The sequence below is a fragment of the Thamnophis elegans genome, chromosome 11, assembly GCF_009769535.1.
Source record: "Thamnophis elegans isolate rThaEle1 chromosome 11, rThaEle1.pri, whole genome shotgun sequence".
Taxonomy (NCBI): Eukaryota; Metazoa; Chordata; class Lepidosauria; order Squamata; family Colubridae; genus Thamnophis; species Thamnophis elegans.
This window is the reverse complement of record NC_045551.1, coordinates 69,963,820-69,981,786: the sequence shown is the minus strand read 5'-3', so window position 1 is coordinate 69,981,786 and position 17,967 is coordinate 69,963,820. Positions and strand designations below refer to the sequence as shown.

At 42.7% G+C, this 17,967-nt stretch overlaps 1 protein-coding gene across 2 annotated transcripts in view; it reads right to left on the bottom strand.

Moving 5' to 3' along the window:
- UVSSA (UV stimulated scaffold protein A) overlaps nucleotides 1-14,631 on the bottom strand; it is a 46,089-nt gene extending 31,458 nt beyond the window's left edge. For both annotated transcript variants that reach the window (XM_032226570.1, XM_032226571.1), the window contains exons 1-7: nucleotides 14,551-14,631; nucleotides 13,860-13,959; nucleotides 11,657-11,987; nucleotides 10,396-10,516; nucleotides 8,732-9,136; nucleotides 6,874-6,983; nucleotides 6,441-6,566 (exon numbers count right to left, since the gene is read on the bottom strand). In XM_032226570.1, the coding sequence (XP_032082461.1) occupies nucleotides 6,441-6,566; nucleotides 6,874-6,983; nucleotides 8,732-9,136; nucleotides 10,396-10,516; nucleotides 11,657-11,987; nucleotides 13,860-13,959; nucleotides 14,551-14,569 (1,212 nt within the window). In that variant the 5' untranslated portion in view covers nucleotides 14,570-14,631. The remainder of the gene's footprint in view (nucleotides 1-6,440; nucleotides 6,567-6,873; nucleotides 6,984-8,731; nucleotides 9,137-10,395; nucleotides 10,517-11,656; nucleotides 11,988-13,859; nucleotides 13,960-14,550) is intronic.
- Nucleotides 14,632-17,967: the final 3,336 nt, after the last annotated feature.

Sequence of the window (17,967 nt, the reverse complement as noted above, 5' to 3'; positions counted from 1 at the left end):
TCTATCATCTATCTATCTATCTATCTATCTATCTTCTATTTATCAATACATCTACCTTCTATCTATCTATCTATCTATCTATCTATCTATCTATCTATCTATCTTCTATTTATCAATACATCTACCTTCTATCTATCTATCTATCTATCTATCTATCTATCTATCTATCTATCTATCTACTATTTATCAATACATCTACCTTCTATCTATCTATCTATCTATCTATCTATCTATCTATCTACCTACCTACCTACCTACCTACCTACCTACCTACCTATCTATCTATCTATCTATCTTCTATTTATCAATACATCTACCTTCTATCTATCTATCTATCTATCTATCTATCTATCTATCTATCTATTTATCTATCTATCTATCTACTATTTATCAATACATCTACCTTCTATCTATCTATCTATCTATCATCTATCTATCTATCTATCTATCTATCTATCCTCTATCTATCTATCTATCTATCTATCTATCTATCTATCTATCTACCTATTGTGTCTATTATATCCATCCAACCATCTATCTATCTATCTATCTATCTATCTATCTATCTATCTATCTATCTATCTATCTACCTACCTACCTACCTACCTACCTACCTACCTACCTATCATCTATCTATCTATCTATCTATCTATCTATCTATCTATTTATCTATCTATCTATCTATCTACTATTTATCAATACATCTACCTTCTATCTATCTATCTATCTATCTATCTATCTATCTATCTATCTATCTATCTATCTATCTATCTACCTACCACCTACCTACCTACCTACCTACCTACCTACCTACCTACCTACCTACCTATCATCTATCTATCTATCATCTATCTATCTATCTATCTATCTATCTATCTATCTATCTATCTATCTATCTATCTATCTATCTATCTATCATGTTTGGAGTGGAACCAATTGATACGAGCAAACTTTACATTTTGAATTTCCCCATGGTGTCAATCCCCTTGAAGGAAGGGGAGGCAGGGCTTGTAAAAGCCACATGCTACACCGGGAGGCCGTTTAGCGGCCTATAAAAATCTTTGGAATCGACTGACAATTAGAACGACTGCCAAGATTCTTCATTGGGATGCAGATTTTTATAACTTTGTCAATTCGGGAACTTTTAAATAAAACGTTAACGCCACATAAATCAGGCACTAAGTGGCGTCAATTTTTTCTCTTTTCCCAAACCAGCAGATTATGGAATGAGCTCCCGGATCAGCCAAGGCATTTCATTGGATTACAACAATTCACTTAGTGACCGTTTAAAGTTATAAAAATGGACTTATGACCACTTTCCCCACTGGCGACCATTGCAGTCTCCGTGTGTCACGTGATCAAAATCCAGGCGCTTGGCAACTGGCTCATATTTATGACTGTTGCAGTGTCCTGGGGTCACGTGATCCCCTTTTGCGACCATCTGACAAAGACAATGGGGAAGCCAGGTTCACTTCACAACCGTGTCACTGACTTCAACACCCGCAGTGACTCACTTAATGACCGAGGCAAGAAAAGCTGTAAAATGAGGCAAAACTCACTTAACCAATGTCTCTTGCTTAGCAACAGAAGTTTTGGGACTCAATTGTGGTTATAAGTAGAGGACTACTTAAATAACGTACATAATGCTGTTCCGCAGTCCAAATGGATCTGGAATATATTTCGGAGTTTCAACCTGGGGTAGACATGGACATTATTTGGGACTAGATAATTCTGAGGGAGAGGAGTGGTTGGGAAATATGGAGAATGAAGGAATTTCCTTCCTTCTGAGCCTAGACATAATTTCATTATTTTTTTCTCAGAAAACAAGGAAATTAGCAGAGTCACAACGGGTGCCTATTTGCTTTTAAAGGCCCCTTAACTCTGAACCAGAATGTCCCAACTGGAACTTCTCTACAAAAGGATGGGTTGATAACTCTGGAGTACTACTTATTGTGGCCCTTTGCAAGCCCTCCACGAAAAATTAAAGCCCTTCCTAATTGCAACCCAATTGCCATTCATTCCAGCTACTAACTGAAATGCCTGCATTGTTTCAGTAAAGTAACACGCTCTTCAAACTGCCACATATACAAAGCCCCAACTTACCAAATGAGATGTACGCATACTTAAAAAGAAAAATTTAGCTAATAGCAAATTTAGAAACAGTGTAGAAAATAGGGTTCACTCCCCCCTCCCTCCCCCATTTCAAGTTATGGTCATTTTAGATCAGTGTTTCTCAACCTTGGCGACTTTAAGTCCTGTGGACTTCAACTCCCAGAATCCCCCAGCCAGCACAGCTGTGCTGGCTGGGGGATTCTGGGAGTTGAAGTCCACAGGACTTAAAGTCGCCAAGGTTGAGAAACACTGTTTTAGATGATCTCACTTAAGAAATATTTTGCAATGATGTCAGCAGAGAAATAAGTGCCAGCATGAAGAAAACAGCGCCCCCTAATGGCCACTGAAAACGCTCCTAGATAAATATAAGCCCTGAATGACAAGATATTCGCCTGGGGAACAACAGATACAGGTGGTCCTCGCTTAATGGCCAACTGTTTAGTGACTGTTCAAAGTTACAAGAGGACAGGTCCTCGTAGTTGTGGCTGTTGCAGAATGAAGAGAATTGTGAGATTGCGATTCGGGCACTCAAAAGAGACCAGCTTGGAATTGTGATAGTTGCGTTGTCCTGTGGTCGCACAATTCGATACTTGCGAGCTTCCCTGCCAGTTTATGATGGGCAAATGGCTCCACATGCCCTCGCACTCTCCCCAGTCCCCACACATGTGCACACGTCTCCCGCCATGTGCCTTGCTCCCTGCGCATCTGCAGCAGAGACCCAAAAGGTAGCTGGCCGGTGGGAGGCAGGCGTGCACGCACAGTGGAGCTCAGCTGGGGCAACGGCTCGCGTGCCCGCAAAGAGGGCTGTGTCTCTGCCACCTGTGCCACGCATCCCGTAGCTTCTCCACCACAGAAAAGTGGCCGTTCAATCTCTTCTGAAAACCTCCAGCAGCCACAACCTCTGGAAGGAAGCCGTTCTTTTGGTTAATTAATAGAATAGCAGAGTTGGAATAGCAATAGCAATAGCAGTTAGACTTATATACCGCTTCATAGGGCTTCCAGCCCTCTCTAAGCGGTTTACAGAGTCAGCATATCGCCCACAACAATCCGATAGACAGACAGACAGAGATATAGAGATAGATAGATAGATAGATAGATAGATAGATAGATAGATAGATAGATAGCAATAGCAGTTAGACTTATATACCGCTTCATAGGGCTTTCAGCCCTCTCTAAGCGCTTTACAGAGTCAGCATATCGCCCCCAACAACAATCCGGGTCCTCATTTCACCCACCTCGGAAGGATGGAAGGCTGAGTCAACCCTGAGCCGGTGAGATTTGAACAGCCGAACTGCAGAACTGCAGTCAGCTGAAGTAGCCTGCAGTGCTGCATTTAACCACTGCGCCACCTCGGCTCCAAGGAAGGGACCTTGGAGGTCTTCTAGTCCATCCCCCCTGCTCAAGCAAGAAACCCTTTACCATCGTTCAGACACCCAGGGTTTAATGGTGTCGCGGTAGATTCTCTGTGTGCATTTAAAGCTTTACACTTTGCGATATTGTACACCGGGAAGGGAGGTTGGGTGCCTCTGCAGGGAAGAGAAATGTGTGAAGGAGGCCTTCCATTTCAATCCGGGCCTCGTTGGCTCCCTCACTTGTCTTGTTCAAGAACGGCCCACCGACAGTTTGGCAGAAAGTGTGAAATTGGAAGGGGAAGAGGAAGAGCAGGAGCAAAGGAGAGGTAAGGGAAGAAGGAAGGGGAAGGAGAGGAGGAAGAAAGTAGAGAAGGGAGAGAGGGTGAAAAGAAAGAGGTAAGGAGAGGAGGATGGAAAGGAGAGAAAGAGGAGGGGAGAGGGTAGGAAGGGAAAGAGGAAGAGTAGGAGTAAGGGAGAGGTAAGGGAAGAAGGAAGGGGAAGGAGAGGAGGAAAGTAGAGAAGGGAGGGAGGGAGAAAGGAAAAGGAAAGGAAAGGAGGATGGAAAGGAGAGAAAAGGAAGGAGAGAGGGTAGGAAGGGAAAGAGGAAGAGTAGGAGTAAGGGAGAGGTAAGGGAAGAAGGAAGGGGAAGGAGAGGAGGAAGGAAGTAGAGAAGGGAGAGAGGGTGAATGAGAGGAGGATAGAAAGGAGAGAAAGAGGAGGGGAGAGGGTAGGAAGGGAAAGAGGAAGAGCAGGAGCAAAGGAGAGGTAAGGGAAGAAGGAAGGGGAAGGAGAGGAGGAAGGGAGAAAGTAGAGAAGGGAGAGAGGGTGGAAAGAAAGAGGTAAGGAGAGGAGGATGGAAAGGAGAGAAAGAGGAGGGGAGAGGGTAGGAAGGGAAAGAGGAAGAGCAGGAGCAAAGGAGAGGTAAGGGAAGAAGGAAGGGGAAGGAGAGGAGGAAGGAAGTAGAGAAGGGAGAGAGGGTGAATGAGAGGAGGATGGAAAGGAGAGAAAGAGGAGGAGAGAGGGTAGGAAGGGGATGAGGAAGAGCAGGAGTAGGAGAAAGGTACAGGAAGAAGGAAGGGAAAGGAGAGCAGGAAGGAAGAAAGTAGAGAAGGGAGGAAGGGAGAAAAGAAAGGGAAAATAAGGTGGTGTTACAACAGGAGGAAGGGATGGTAAACAAAGCAACCCAAACCGTATATTATAACCTATTAAATGAAATAATAAATGTATAAGAATGATAAATGTTAAAACACTTGTAACCAAACAACATGCTGTATGTGATGATGGTTTTTTTTTATTGTTGTGGGTATGTGTTGTCTATGTAATAAAAATAAAAATAAAATTATTTAAAAAAAAGAAAGAAAGTGTGAAATTGGAAACCCAAATGACTTTCCTGCAGCCACTGAGCGAGAAAGCCCATCCTTGGCTTGTTTATAAACAAAAAAGGGGCTTTCAAAATGTAATTTTTAACATGGAACATTAATAATCCAAAGCAAACGCTACGGAAAAAAAGGATTCACGGGTAGCTAATTATTGCAAGCAACGAGCTAATTTTATGACACGTAAAAATACCCAACACAGTTCCAAGAATAAAATGGGTAAAAGGAAAACTGTCTGTTTATGATAGTCAAATGACCAGGCAACGTGATAAGTGGAAAAAAGCACCAGGCGACCAAGAGAACAAATAAAATATACGGAACATTAGCAAACGAGAGAATGTGAGGACTTCAGGGGCTATTTAAGATGTACCACCTGGTCTGTAATCAACTCAAGCTGTGGTAAATATTGTCATAAAAGAGAATAAAATAAAATGTGGCTTACGGTGGGGAACGCGTTTAAACATGCTTGTGTAACCGAAAAGAACAAACTTCTCTTTGAGTGTTACAAAGGCAACAAAGCTGGAGAATTGGCAATTAAAGCACTGTTGTTGCTCAACCTCAACATCTGTTAAGTGATGTGGACTTCAACTCCCAGAATTCCCCAGCCAGCCAAGAATTAATAAAGGGAACTTTGGTGCTCTCTGAATTCAGTCGTTTTCTTGCAGACGTTTCATTACCCAAACTAAGAGCCGAGGTGGCGCAGTGGTTAAATGCAGCACTGCAGGCTACTTCAGCTGACTGCTAGTTCTGCAGTTCGGCGGTTCTAATCTCACCGGCTCAAGGTTGACTCGGCCTTCCATCCTTCCGAGGTGGGTGAAATGAGGACCCAGACTGTGGGGGCGATATGCTGACTCTGTAAACCGCTTAGAGAGGCCTGAAAGCCCTATGAAGCGCTATATAAGTGTAACTGCTAACTGCTATTGCTAACTAAGACTGTATTCCTATTCTTCTTCTCTTCCTTCCTAGTACCTCTCTCTTCCCACTTAGGACTATAACCATGTTGCTTGTATCTTTACAATTTATATTATTTGTTTCCTTGTGTAATTCGATTGCTTATTAGTAACTGTGTCTAACCCTAAGTGTTGTATCTTATGATTCTTGATGAATGAGCCGAGGTGGCGCAGTAGTTAAAGTGCAGCACTGCAGGCTACTTCAGCTGACTGCAGTTCTGCAGTTCGGCGGTTCAAATCCCACCAGGCTCAGGGTTGACTCAGCCTTCCATCCTTCCGAGGTGGGTGAAATGAGGACCCGGATTGTTGTTGGGGGCAAATATGCTGACTCTGTAAACCGCTTAGAGAGGGCTGAAAGCCCTATGAAGCGGCATATAAGTCTAACTGCTATTGCTAACTGCTATAACTAGGTAGCATCATCAGTTCTAGTAAGGAGTGCAGTTTGCAAACCTCACTCCCTTCTAGCACTGATGACGTTACCTAGTTTGGGTAATGGAACGTCTGCAAGAAAACCACCGAGCTCAGAGAGCATCATTTCAACCCTGTGTTGCAAATATTCTCCTCTATTGGCAAGAATTAATAAATACCCCATTAGGAAAATACAGTCACTTCAATTTCAGGATTCGCTAGAAATATCGGGTTCGACTCACCCGTTTTTTCTTCTCTTTAAAATCAATGTTCATCTTTTTAGTCTTCTCCAAAGCCGCCTCCAATCTATTTTTAAGGTCAATGGCTTGTCTCAGGCGATCGTCGCTTATCCCAGCCCTGGTGAACAACTAAAAATTACAAATTAGTCAGTTCATCTAAGATGGGGCTGTGCATTTCATACACAAGGAAAAATAACAGCAGTTTGCAACACTTAACCACCGGAGGCTCATCTGTTTATTTCAAGTTGACAAAAATAATGCAGAGAAAAATAAAGAGCTAAAAATCTAACACGGTTTCTCCTTAATTCCATCTTTGTTAGTCTAGGCCCCAAAAGCATCTCAGCTGTTTTGGTTCCCAAGATCTCAGCACCCCTGTAATTACAGAAGGAAAGCAATCCAACTTCATTCTTAAGTTAGTTAAAAAAAAAAGTCTTACCTGAATCCAAGACTGCACCAATGGCAAATATTTATTCGTTATGAGCTTGAAACTATCTGAAAGGTTATTTATGATGGCTGCGTTGTCTTCATTCTCGCTCAGTTTCACATCTAGCAAGAACAAAGGAAGTAAAAGATCAAATTTCTCTCTCAGTATTCTTGTGTATTTCTCTCTGTGTGTGTGTGTGTATATACACACACATATACACATACATACATACATGTTGTGACTCAGTAGACGTCTTCTGTGAGTCTTTTCAGGATGCAAGATTAACTATGCAGCTGGGGCTCGTTAGGGGCATATTCTGGGGATAAAAGGACGGATGGTGCCACACCCTAGCTGCAGGAGTCAACGTTCCTTGGTTCGTTCAACATTGACTGATCATCAGTCGTGGTTTATGTAAGATACACTTGGATAAGTGCTTTGTATTTCTGTAACCCTGATTCATAGAGACTTTGGAAGAAGTGCTTTGCTTTCGTTTTGTTCAACTTGTGTTGCCGTAAGAAAGATTTGTTCTTCATTCCGTTATCTTCAGGCAGAGACTGTAATTAGGTTTATTTTGTGCTCGCAGCCAGTCTGAGCCGAGAACTGATAAAGAGAGTTCCTTTTAAGTTGTTTGCCTGTCGTCTGTTTAACGAGCGGAGAAGGGGGGACAGAACACATACAGTATAGGTATACGCACATATATTGAACATACACAATGTGTATAGAGAAAAACACAGACAGCACTGATAAATTCAATAACAAACAGTAACAGTAACTGTTACTGTTCAAAGGGACCTTGGAGGTCTTCCAGTCCAACCCCTTGCTCAGGCAGGAAAGCTCTATACTATTTCAGATAAGTGCTGCCTCTTCTTAAAATCCTCCAGTGATGGAGCATTCACAACTTCTGGAGGCAACTTCTGTTCCACTGGTTAATTGTTCTCCCTGTTGGGAAGTTTATCCTTACTTCTAGATTGCTCCTCTCCTTGGTTTAATGTATTGCTTCTCTCTTCAGTTTCATTATTTTCAAGAATAAGGGTTCAACCTTATCCTTGAAAATAACATTTCCAATGAGCATTTGGCAACTTATTACTCGTGTGGTTTGTTCTATTGTGGTGAAAATGACAATATTTGATGCCACGCATGAGCAAGAAGCAACTTCTGGATGAAATAGGTTCAAGTATCTATACTTTACTGTCATTGGAAAGATTGGCAAAAATGTTTAAAGGTAAATCAACCAAGTGTTGGAAGTGTCACCAGGCCCCGGGATCCTATTATAATACGCGGTGGACATGTGCAGAGGCAAAAAAAATATTGGGCAAAAATTCGCAGGTGGTTGGAAAGGATGATACAGCAGCATATTGATTTAAAGCCAGAAATGTTTTTGTTGGGCATTTTACCAGAGAAATATAGTAAAGAAAATGCATATTTAATTATTGATGTAATAACTCTAGCTAGAATTGTATTTGCAGAAAAATTGGAAAATGGAAAAAAAATCCCTCAGAGGGAGAAGTAATTAAAAAAATATTAGCCTGCAGAAATGAACAGATCAACGTTGGCAATTAAAGAGGAGGAAGAATCAGAGTATTATAAGATATGGGAATGTTTTTATCACTGGACAGAAAACGAATATAGACAAAAAGAAACAGAAAATTGAATCATTTGGAAAAGAACGTAGAATTACAGGGGGGGAGTTGAATTAAAAGGCAATTGAAATGTAAAGGTAAGATAAGAATAGATTAAAAAATGATGTAACTGTTAAATATGATGATACAAAGATTGTATCCAGATGACACACTAATGATGTAAGTAAGAGGAGTTATGGAAAAATGAAAATAAAAATAAACTTTTTAAAAAAAGAAATAGAGCCAAGTACCTGGAGAGACTTCAAGACTGAGGGTGTATTTGTAAGAACCGAGCCCGTGGCTCCGAAGAAACATTGTGGGATCTTCGTCTCCCATAACGCCGGGAGAAGTCGATGTGGGCTTTAAGGGATCTTCTGGGCCGTGGTCCTTCTCCGTCTCCCCATCGGAGTCTCGGCGATCAGTTTTTGGCCCTGGAGAAACAGCCGGGAGGTCCTTGCTGCAACAAGGCTGTTGATCCTGATCCCTGAAGGCTCCTTGCTGGTTTGCAACCTGCACCAAAGACCGGGGGCTTGTTTGGCCTCTCCTCCAATCCGAGGTTTCAATCTCCTGCGTGGCGAAGCCCAAAGGATCTGGAACCAGCAGCTGAAAACAACTCTCCAGCTCCGTCAGCACAGACTGGATTTCGGGAGACGCATCTGGCAAGTGAATTCGGGACATTTAGGGCAGGCAGGCAGGCACCAAAAGCCTCCTCTAAAGGATTAGTTCACCCATGTAAAGTCAGGAATTAATTCGGCGTAGAGGTGGCCCTCGACTTATGACCACCAGGGGGGGGGGGCAAAGTTTCTCTTGCTGAACGAGGCATTTGTTAAGTGAGTTCTGCCCCGTTTTACGACCTTTCTTGCTGCAGTTGTTAAGGGAATTAATGCAATTGTCAAGCGGGTAACATGATTGTTAAGTGGACCTGGATTCCCCATTGTCAGGAGGTCAAAATAGGGGATTACGTCAGTGGTCTCCAACCTTGGCAACTTTAAGACTTGTGGACTTCAACTCCCAGAGTTCCTCAGCCAGCTTTGCTGGGAGTTGAAGTCCACAGGTCTTAAAGTTCCCAAGGTTGGAGACCACTGGATTACGTGACCCCCCAGGACACTGCAACCGTCATAAACATGAATCAGTAGCCAAACAGCTGAACTCTGATCACGTGACTCTGGGGAAGCTGCAACAGACGTGTGAAAAACTATCTATCAACCATCTATCCATTCATCAGTTGATCCAATGCTTACTAATCAGCATGCACAAAATAAAACGATTGCTTCTCTATTTTAGAATTAGCATTCTTGATTGGCCAAGTGTGATTAGACACACAAGGAATTTGAGAGCATAAACTCTCAGTGTACATACAACAATATAGTGATAGATTATCAGAGTCATTGCAAAGTTACATTCATCATAAAACTTCAGATACAACGCCTAGTGATAGTCATAGGATGCTAATTAAGTAATTCACATGCATCATATATACTAGGATACCAAATCAACAATATAAAGTGCAAGATATAAGGAACAAAGTTATAGTCGTAAGAAGGTAAGGAGGCAATAGGGAAGATGAGAATAATGCTAATTCTGCCTTTATAGATAGTTTGACAGTGTGGTGGGAATTTTAAAACGTATGTAACTTCTGACCAAGAGATTTGGTGGATGGGATACAAAGACAGATGGGCACAAGCTTAGAAAGTTTTCAGACCTTCATCAGTTCAATTTTCTTACCTTTCACTGCAATCATTTTATTTTTCCCCAACACAGATCCTTACCGACTCCCGATCTACGAACAGATCATCATTTACAGCAACGGTCCTGTGGAAGCTTTCCTCTGGATGAAACCCCCAAACACCAGGAAGCATGTGGCAGTGACACCCAGAAATAAAACAGGGAGAAATAAACCACCCATCTCTCTCACCTTTCATTTCCTTTTCCGCTTTTTGGGCTTTATCCTTGTAAATATTATCCAATCGTTTCTGCCTTTCTTCATCTCTCTTTCGTTCTGCTAAAGTTCTGGCATGGACATCTTGAAAATCTACCTAAAAAGGAACAGGAGAAAATTAAGTCCCATTTAATTCAACAGGCACGTTCCAAGCATGATAAAAAATCTGCATTCAGTTCCCTATTGGTTATTTATCAACTGTTAATACTGCTGGTGAATAGTGTCTAGCATTTTCTTTGGTGCTGTACATTCATCAGTAAAGATTATTTCCTTATATTTTTTCAGTCTCTCTCCCTGCCTTTCAGAGAACGCACGAAAGCTGTTCTCCAGGAGTTTATAGAAGTTGTGCAAAAAGGGATAAATTCATCCAAATATTTTATTTATTTAAACTTATTGGTTGCCAACTCCAGAGGACTCTGGGTGCTGCACAGAACTAAAATATTGAGGCAAAAGAAAGCAAAGATAGTACTGGTGGTAATAAGATGCAATCCCAAAACATCTGGAATTACCACTCGAACACCGCCGGCATTGACAAAATCACCATCAGTCAATTGCAAAAGGCAGCTTTATTCAGAACAGCTTACATCCTGCCACGATTCCTTTAATACTATCAAAACATAACATCTGGCTACCCCAGGTTCTTGGCAAGGATTTAATAGGTAGACCAAAATGCCAGATCAAGTCTGAACATGTATGTATGTATGTATGTATGCATGCATGTACAGTATATCAGTCTTTACATAGCAGAAACGTCTGTGCAGGATTTGGGGACCTATCTTTCCATTATTATTCTGTTTAAAAATGACCGCCTTTTCTATTTCAACATAGAGAAAAAGTAGGGGGAGGCAGAATATAGGATCAATTCAACGCAGCTTAAAGAGTTAATTTCTCAACACGCGTACTCCTAACTAAATTTAAGCATTTACTAAGACTTGTCAGCTTGCAGAAATGGGATAACAAATTCTAAGGCTGGCTTTTTATTCAAAACCAAAGTCTTATTTCCTTGCAGTGTCATTTTTTTTAAAAAAAGTCATCATCATTAGTTCTCTTAACATCTTAGAGCAGCGTTTTTCAACCTAGGCCACATTAAGATGCGGGGACTTCCACTCCCAGAATTCCTCTGCTAGCTTTGCTTTGCTGGCTGGGGAATTCTGGGAATTGAAGTGGCTTAAAAGTGGCTCAGGTTGGAAATCCCTGCCCCGAAGCCTCAAGCCGTAAACTGCAGGCATTCAAGTACCTTCTTGTTCTGTTTTAAGAAGAAATATCCCAAGGAGAGTTTCTTGTAGGCTTGGCCGTACTTTTCATGCCATTCCTGTACAGACTTAATGGCGGCTTTTTTCAGCTTTTGGGCCACGTCAGCGGGTGGAGGAAGAGGCTGGTCGTAGTCTGTCTCCACCGTCAGCTCCAGGAATTCCTGGAAGTTGGAAATAAGCAGCGTTCGGAAGAGGTGCGAGCGAGCGAAGAGCTGATCCACGATCTGAAAGGCTGAAAGGCGGATCTCGGCGTGATCCTGGCTTAACTGGGACATCAGCAGGTGGTAAATATGGTTGATGTGCTCCTCAGAACACCTGTAGGAACAGCAACGGCGGGATAGGCATGATATTAAATGATAAGGACTCACTGGAGAAACACAGCACAGGCAGGCCTCGACATACGACGAGCCCAACATCTATGTTGCAAAGCGAGACCTTGGTGAAGTGAGCATTGCCCCATTTTACAGCTTTCCTTTGTTAAGGGAATCACTGCCGTCGTTAAATCAGTAACATGGTTGTTAAGTGAATCAGGCTTTGCTGGTGAGAAGGTCGCAAATGGGGGATCAGGGGACTCCGGGACACTGCAACGGTCGTAAGTATGAGTCAGTTGCCAAGCGTCTGAATTTTGATCACGTGAACATGGGCATTCTGCAACGGTCGTAACTGAGAAAAATGGCCATAATAAGTCACTTTCTTTAAGTGCCATTGCAACTTCAAACGGTCACTATACGAGGACTGCCTGCCTCGTGTGGCAACAGGACTGTCCCACAAGGTGTAGGAGAAGCAAGTGTCCCCCCCACTGCAGCTGTGTTGCCCCTCTTAATTTTTTGACCATCGCTTGTGGACACCACTGCGTGCAAAGAAATTAATTCAAACATTCTTTATTCCAGAATTGTATAACTCTTTCTCTCCGTGCACTAATTGAAGTCTTATTCTTATTTGTCCAAATCTTTAAGGCTGCCGTCTTTGGCACCTATAATACAATAGCAGAGTTGGAAGGGACCTTGGAGGTCTTCTAGTCCAACCCCCTGCCTAGGCCGGAAACCCTATACCATTCCAGACAAATGGCTATCCAACATCTTCTTAAAGACTTCCAGTGTTGGAGCTTCACAACTTCTGGTGGCAAGCTGTTCCACTGATTCATTGTTCTCACAGTCAGGAAATTCCTCCTCAGTTCTAAGTTGCTTCTCTCCTTGATTAGTTTCCACCCATTGCTTCTTGTTCTACCCTCAGGTGCCTTGGAGAAGAGGTTGACTCCCTCTTCTTTGTGGCAACCCCTGAGATATTGGAAGACTGCTATCATGTCTCCCCTGGTCCTTATATAATACAGTGCAAACTTCAAACTGAGCCAGCAATTCAATGCATGGGCTCTACAGGAATGTTTCTTAACTTCAACAACTTTAAGCTATGTGGAGTTCAAGTCCCAGAATTCATCAGCCAGCACAGGGAATTCTGGGACCTGAAGTCCACACAGATTCTTCTTCTGGGATTGTTTTGGTGCCCATCTGCCACCTTTTCTGACAGTCTGCCAGCCTGACTGTGGCTAATTATTTCAGATCAAAGTAGATTAGTCCACCCAGCCGAGCTTTGCACGTGTAAACTCAAAACACCTACTTGAAACAATTAAGATTTCTCCCAAGTCAGCACACCTAGGATTATGCAAGACCTACAAATTATGCAGCTCTATTTGCAAACCTTGTGGGGGAAAAGGTGGTTTCTTGGGCTCTTTTTGCAAGAAAAAGGAAAATTTCCAAAATCTTTTCATATTTTCAATAACTCAATATTTTAGTGAAGGGACTACATGCGGGGGGCTCCTTCTAGCCCTGATGATATTGCCCAGTTGGGTCATGGAAGGTCTGCAAGAAAACAACCAAGCTCAGAGAGCACCAAGGACCCCACAATCTTCCTTTTGTTCCTCCTCCTCCTCTCTGCAAACCCCCCTTCCTCCTAGCACTGATGATGTTACCTAGTTGGGTCGTGAAAGGTCTGCAAGAAAACTGCCCAGCTCAGAGAGCGACAAGGATCCACAATCTTCCTCCTTTTCCTCTTTCTCCAACTCCTCTCTGCAAACCCCCCTTCCTCCTAGCACTGATGATGTTACCTAGTTGGGTCATGAAACGTCTGCAAGAAAATTGCCCAGCTCAGAGAGCTGAACCCTGAGCTATAAACATCCTCTTCCAGGGCTACCTGCAGATGTTCTTCAGTGCTTTCATCTTCTTTGGATCCAGCTGTGGTTCTCCAGAGGTGGTCAAGTCTTCCACAAGCTGAGCCAGCTGCTGGTCCATCCCTGGGGGAGGGAGGGAGGGGGGAAACCACCATGGCTTATAAGGTGACCAATAAAATCCGGAGGGAACTTTCTCTCCATGCCCCCCCCCCACCCTCTCCAAAACAGCTGCCAGGACTGAGCAGGCTTGAAGCAGCTGGAAGCCGCGGGGGCTCCAGAGGGCAGAAGCTCCGGGCAGGCGGCCGGTAGAGAGGGAGGCCTGCCCTGTGCGGGGGACTGAAGAGGCTCCCAGGGAGGCAGGAGAAGAGAACGCAGAGAGAGCGGAAGGCCAGGGGAGAAAACACGCAGGATGAAACATTAACAGAGTAACAGAAGAACCGGGAAAACTGAGCAACAGAGTAACAACAGCAGAAGAGGGGGGGAAATAAGAGGAACGAGCAGATAAGGAGCCAACAGAAGAACACAATCGCCGGGGAGGAGCAGCGGAACCACCGGGAGAACCAACCGAACAATAGAAGGACAAAGTTCGGGAAGGGACCCTGGAGGTCATCTAGCCCAACCCCCCTGCCCGCACTAATGCCTACCCAGGCTTTTTGGTTCAACCCCTTCGGGGATGGAGCCCCTCCCCCCCGCGGCCCCCTCCCCGACTCGCACCTGCGCCCGAGCTCTGCATGTCGGAGACGAAGAGCGAGGCGCTTCCGCGGAGACGCTGGATGTCTTCTGCGCAGGCGCACTTGCTGGGCCGAGAGGAGGAGCCTCGCCTCGGTGGCGTCACGGAGCCCTGACCAATGGGAGGCCTGGGAAGAACAGGGCGGGCCTAGGAGGGGGGTTGCAGTGACGTCATTCCCGGGTTTCTGCCCGGGCTTGTCAGAAAGCAGCTTCTCCGGATTCCGTTTTATTTCATTTATTTTTTATTTTATTTATTTTATTTATTTATTTATTTATTTCATTTATTTTTATTTATTTATTTATTTCATTTATTTTTTATTTTATTTATTTTATTTATTTATTTATTTCATTTATTTTTATTTATTTATTTATTTCATTTTTATTTCATTTTATTCATTTTTTATTTTATTTTTTTATTTCATTTATTTTTATTTCATTTATTATTTATTTATTTATTTATTTTATTTTTTATTTCATTTATTTTTTATTTTATTTTAGGAAATTTAAATTCTCGCCTGCTCACTCAAGGCGGCTTACACAAAAGCATCATATGAAAATAAGAATGAAATAAAAGATAATAAATTGCAATATAGCCCAGGGGCAGATGAAATGTTTCCTCCCCTCCTGCTTTCATCCCATCCAGAGGCACCTTCAATCTCTCAAAATAGATTGAACACCCCCCCAATCAAAGGGGGGGAGGGGGGAGACCCAAAGGTGTTTTTTTTTCAAGAGGCAACTGTGTTGTAATATAGTTCCTTGTGTAGGTGTGTGTCCTCCATGGCCCAGTTCATACCAGGGCATGCAGAGCCACGCTGAACCACACAGGAGAAAACAAACTCCTAAAACTCCATAACATCCTGATAGTGCATAACATAACATCCTGAGATGTGCCCTACCAATGACGCCCAGGATTTTACCATATATAGACAGAACTCCCCTGAGCAGTAGATTAGAAATTGTACTTTTACAGGCTGTTTTTAAGCACATGCTGATTGCTCCTCCTGCCTTTGTCCTATCTCAATAAAAGGGGCTCTCAGACCCCCAATCTGCGTCGCTCCATCCCGAGAAAGATCGTGTCCTGTCTTTTCTCCACATTGGCCTCATGGACGAACCACGGGAACGTTACACAACTGGACTTTTTTTTTCTTCGAAGATGTTTCGCTTCTTATCCAAGGAGCTTCTTCAGCTCTGACTCCATCCATTCCTCACCATCCCTTAAGAGCTGAAGAAGCTTCTTGGATGAGGAGTGAAACGTCTTCAAAGAAAAAACCAGAAAGTCCAGCTGCCTCTTGAAAAAAAAAAGTGCCTTTGGGACAACCATGGACTGGAGGACGGAGAATCTGCATGACCTCTGCTGGCTGGAGAATTCTGGGAGTTGAAGTCCACAAGTCTTAAAAGTTGCCAAGTTTGGGAACCATTGCCTTAAAGCCCTGGAAAAGGAGAGGAATTTATTTGGAAGGCCCAAGGTGCATTGGTGTTGTTAAAACATGATTTTTCTGCTTCTGAATCTATTATACTTTTAAATAAGTGAAATTGGGCATGGTCTCATAGGAGACATCAAAACGGTTTCGAAAATATTCTTCATCACACACGCTCTATTTTTCAAGCACCACTCATCTACGATGAAGGGGAACATTAAATCAACCCCCTGAATAAAATTTGGAGATTGAAGAGTTGGTCTGAAAACTATTAGTACTGAACTCAGGAAAATGTAATTTGAAAAGTATGTCTAAAGTCCTACTGAGGCTTAAATATAATTATGTCTGTGAATAACCCACCCTTTTATTAGTCCACTTTATATTAAATTATTGCAAGGCCTTGCACCTCGCACAGTTGTTCACCCCTAAGTCAAACGTATTTTAAGTATTAAATGTGTGCTATTTCTCTACTTATGCAATCACAAAAATCTTCATTATATAGTATTTTCGTTCAGAAAACGATTAAGGAAAAATTAAAAGGGACCGCTACTTGTCAAAACCAGTTTTTGATTGAACCCCAGTAATCCACTTTTTTTTTGCAGGGAGATATATATATGTGTGTCTGTGTGTGTTGTATTTGGGCTGATAAATAAATAAAGGGAGACTAGTATAGATCTATTTCAAGCTATTTAGCTCTCATCAGCTAGCCATACCCTTACTGGGATTCGAACCTGTATACATTAATATATATATTAACCATTTGGTTTTTAAAGCACATTAACACTCTCCTGTTTTAACTAATGAACAGAAACAAAACTTATGAGCAATGTCTTTATTAGCTAATCAACATCAACATGCAAAAATAAAGGCTAAATACAAAGTCTATGGTATGGTTTCTGTCTCTACTACAATGGGGGTGTGTCTGGAGGATGAGAAGGATGTGATTTGTAGCGGTTAAAAATTGAACTAACCTCCTCTCTTCGGCCGCCAATAACCCTAAAATTACATAATTCTCCCGCAAGGCATCTTCTTCAAAACTTCCCCAACACTTAAGGTTACCAGTTGATTCTTATTCTTCTTCTTCTTCATGTGAATACATTCTCAAAAGCAAGAAAATAAGGCAGTAGCACTAAATGGATTTGAATCCTATGCACATAGTAACTAATAAACGAAAAGGCCCTTAACACTATTGGTCAACGGGAAGGACAGAAGGACGAGTGGCACATTGTGCCTCCCATGTTACCAGTTCTGTGTTTATGCAATTTTAAAAAGATTCTTAAAGTTATCTAGGACAGAATGTCTCAACCGTGGGAATTGGAAGTCAGGTGGACTTCCATTCCCAGAACTCCCCAGCCAGCTCTACTGGATGGGGAATTCTGGGAGTTGAAGTCCACCCATCTTCCAGTCCCCAAGGTTGAGAAAAACTGAATTGTAGAGATTTCAGAGACGACAACAAACCCTTCTCTATCTTTTCTATCTTGTGTTAGCAACCATCCAGCATCGATTCCAGGGACTGCCCCCCTTTTAAAGGCTGCGTGAAAGACGGTACCAAACAAAGTGTTCGCTAAGAGTGTGTTTTTGCACAGCTGGGCGCGTGCTTCCAGTTGGTGTGACACCAGCACACATCGGAAAGGGGAAAGGCGTGTGCAGCACACGGGTCCCGGAGGGCCAGGAGTGACACGCATCGGGAAGCTGAAACCAGCCCTCTGATGCGCCTGTTACAGGTTTGCATATTGAGTCCCTTCGAGTCAAAAAATATTTCACACACAAGTAGAAACGGGGGATATGCAAAACTCAAGTGAGAACTGTCTCCCCCACCCCCCTTGTGAGATCTAAAGTTAATTCTCTCCCTCTCTCTCTCTTGTGTGAAATGATCTGTTTTGAGTAAGCTGCTTCCACTGGATGAGTATTTGAGGAAAAAAAAAAATCCCAATCGTGGTTACAAAAATCCAAACATTCAAAATTTGTTCCCTCCGAGTGCAAC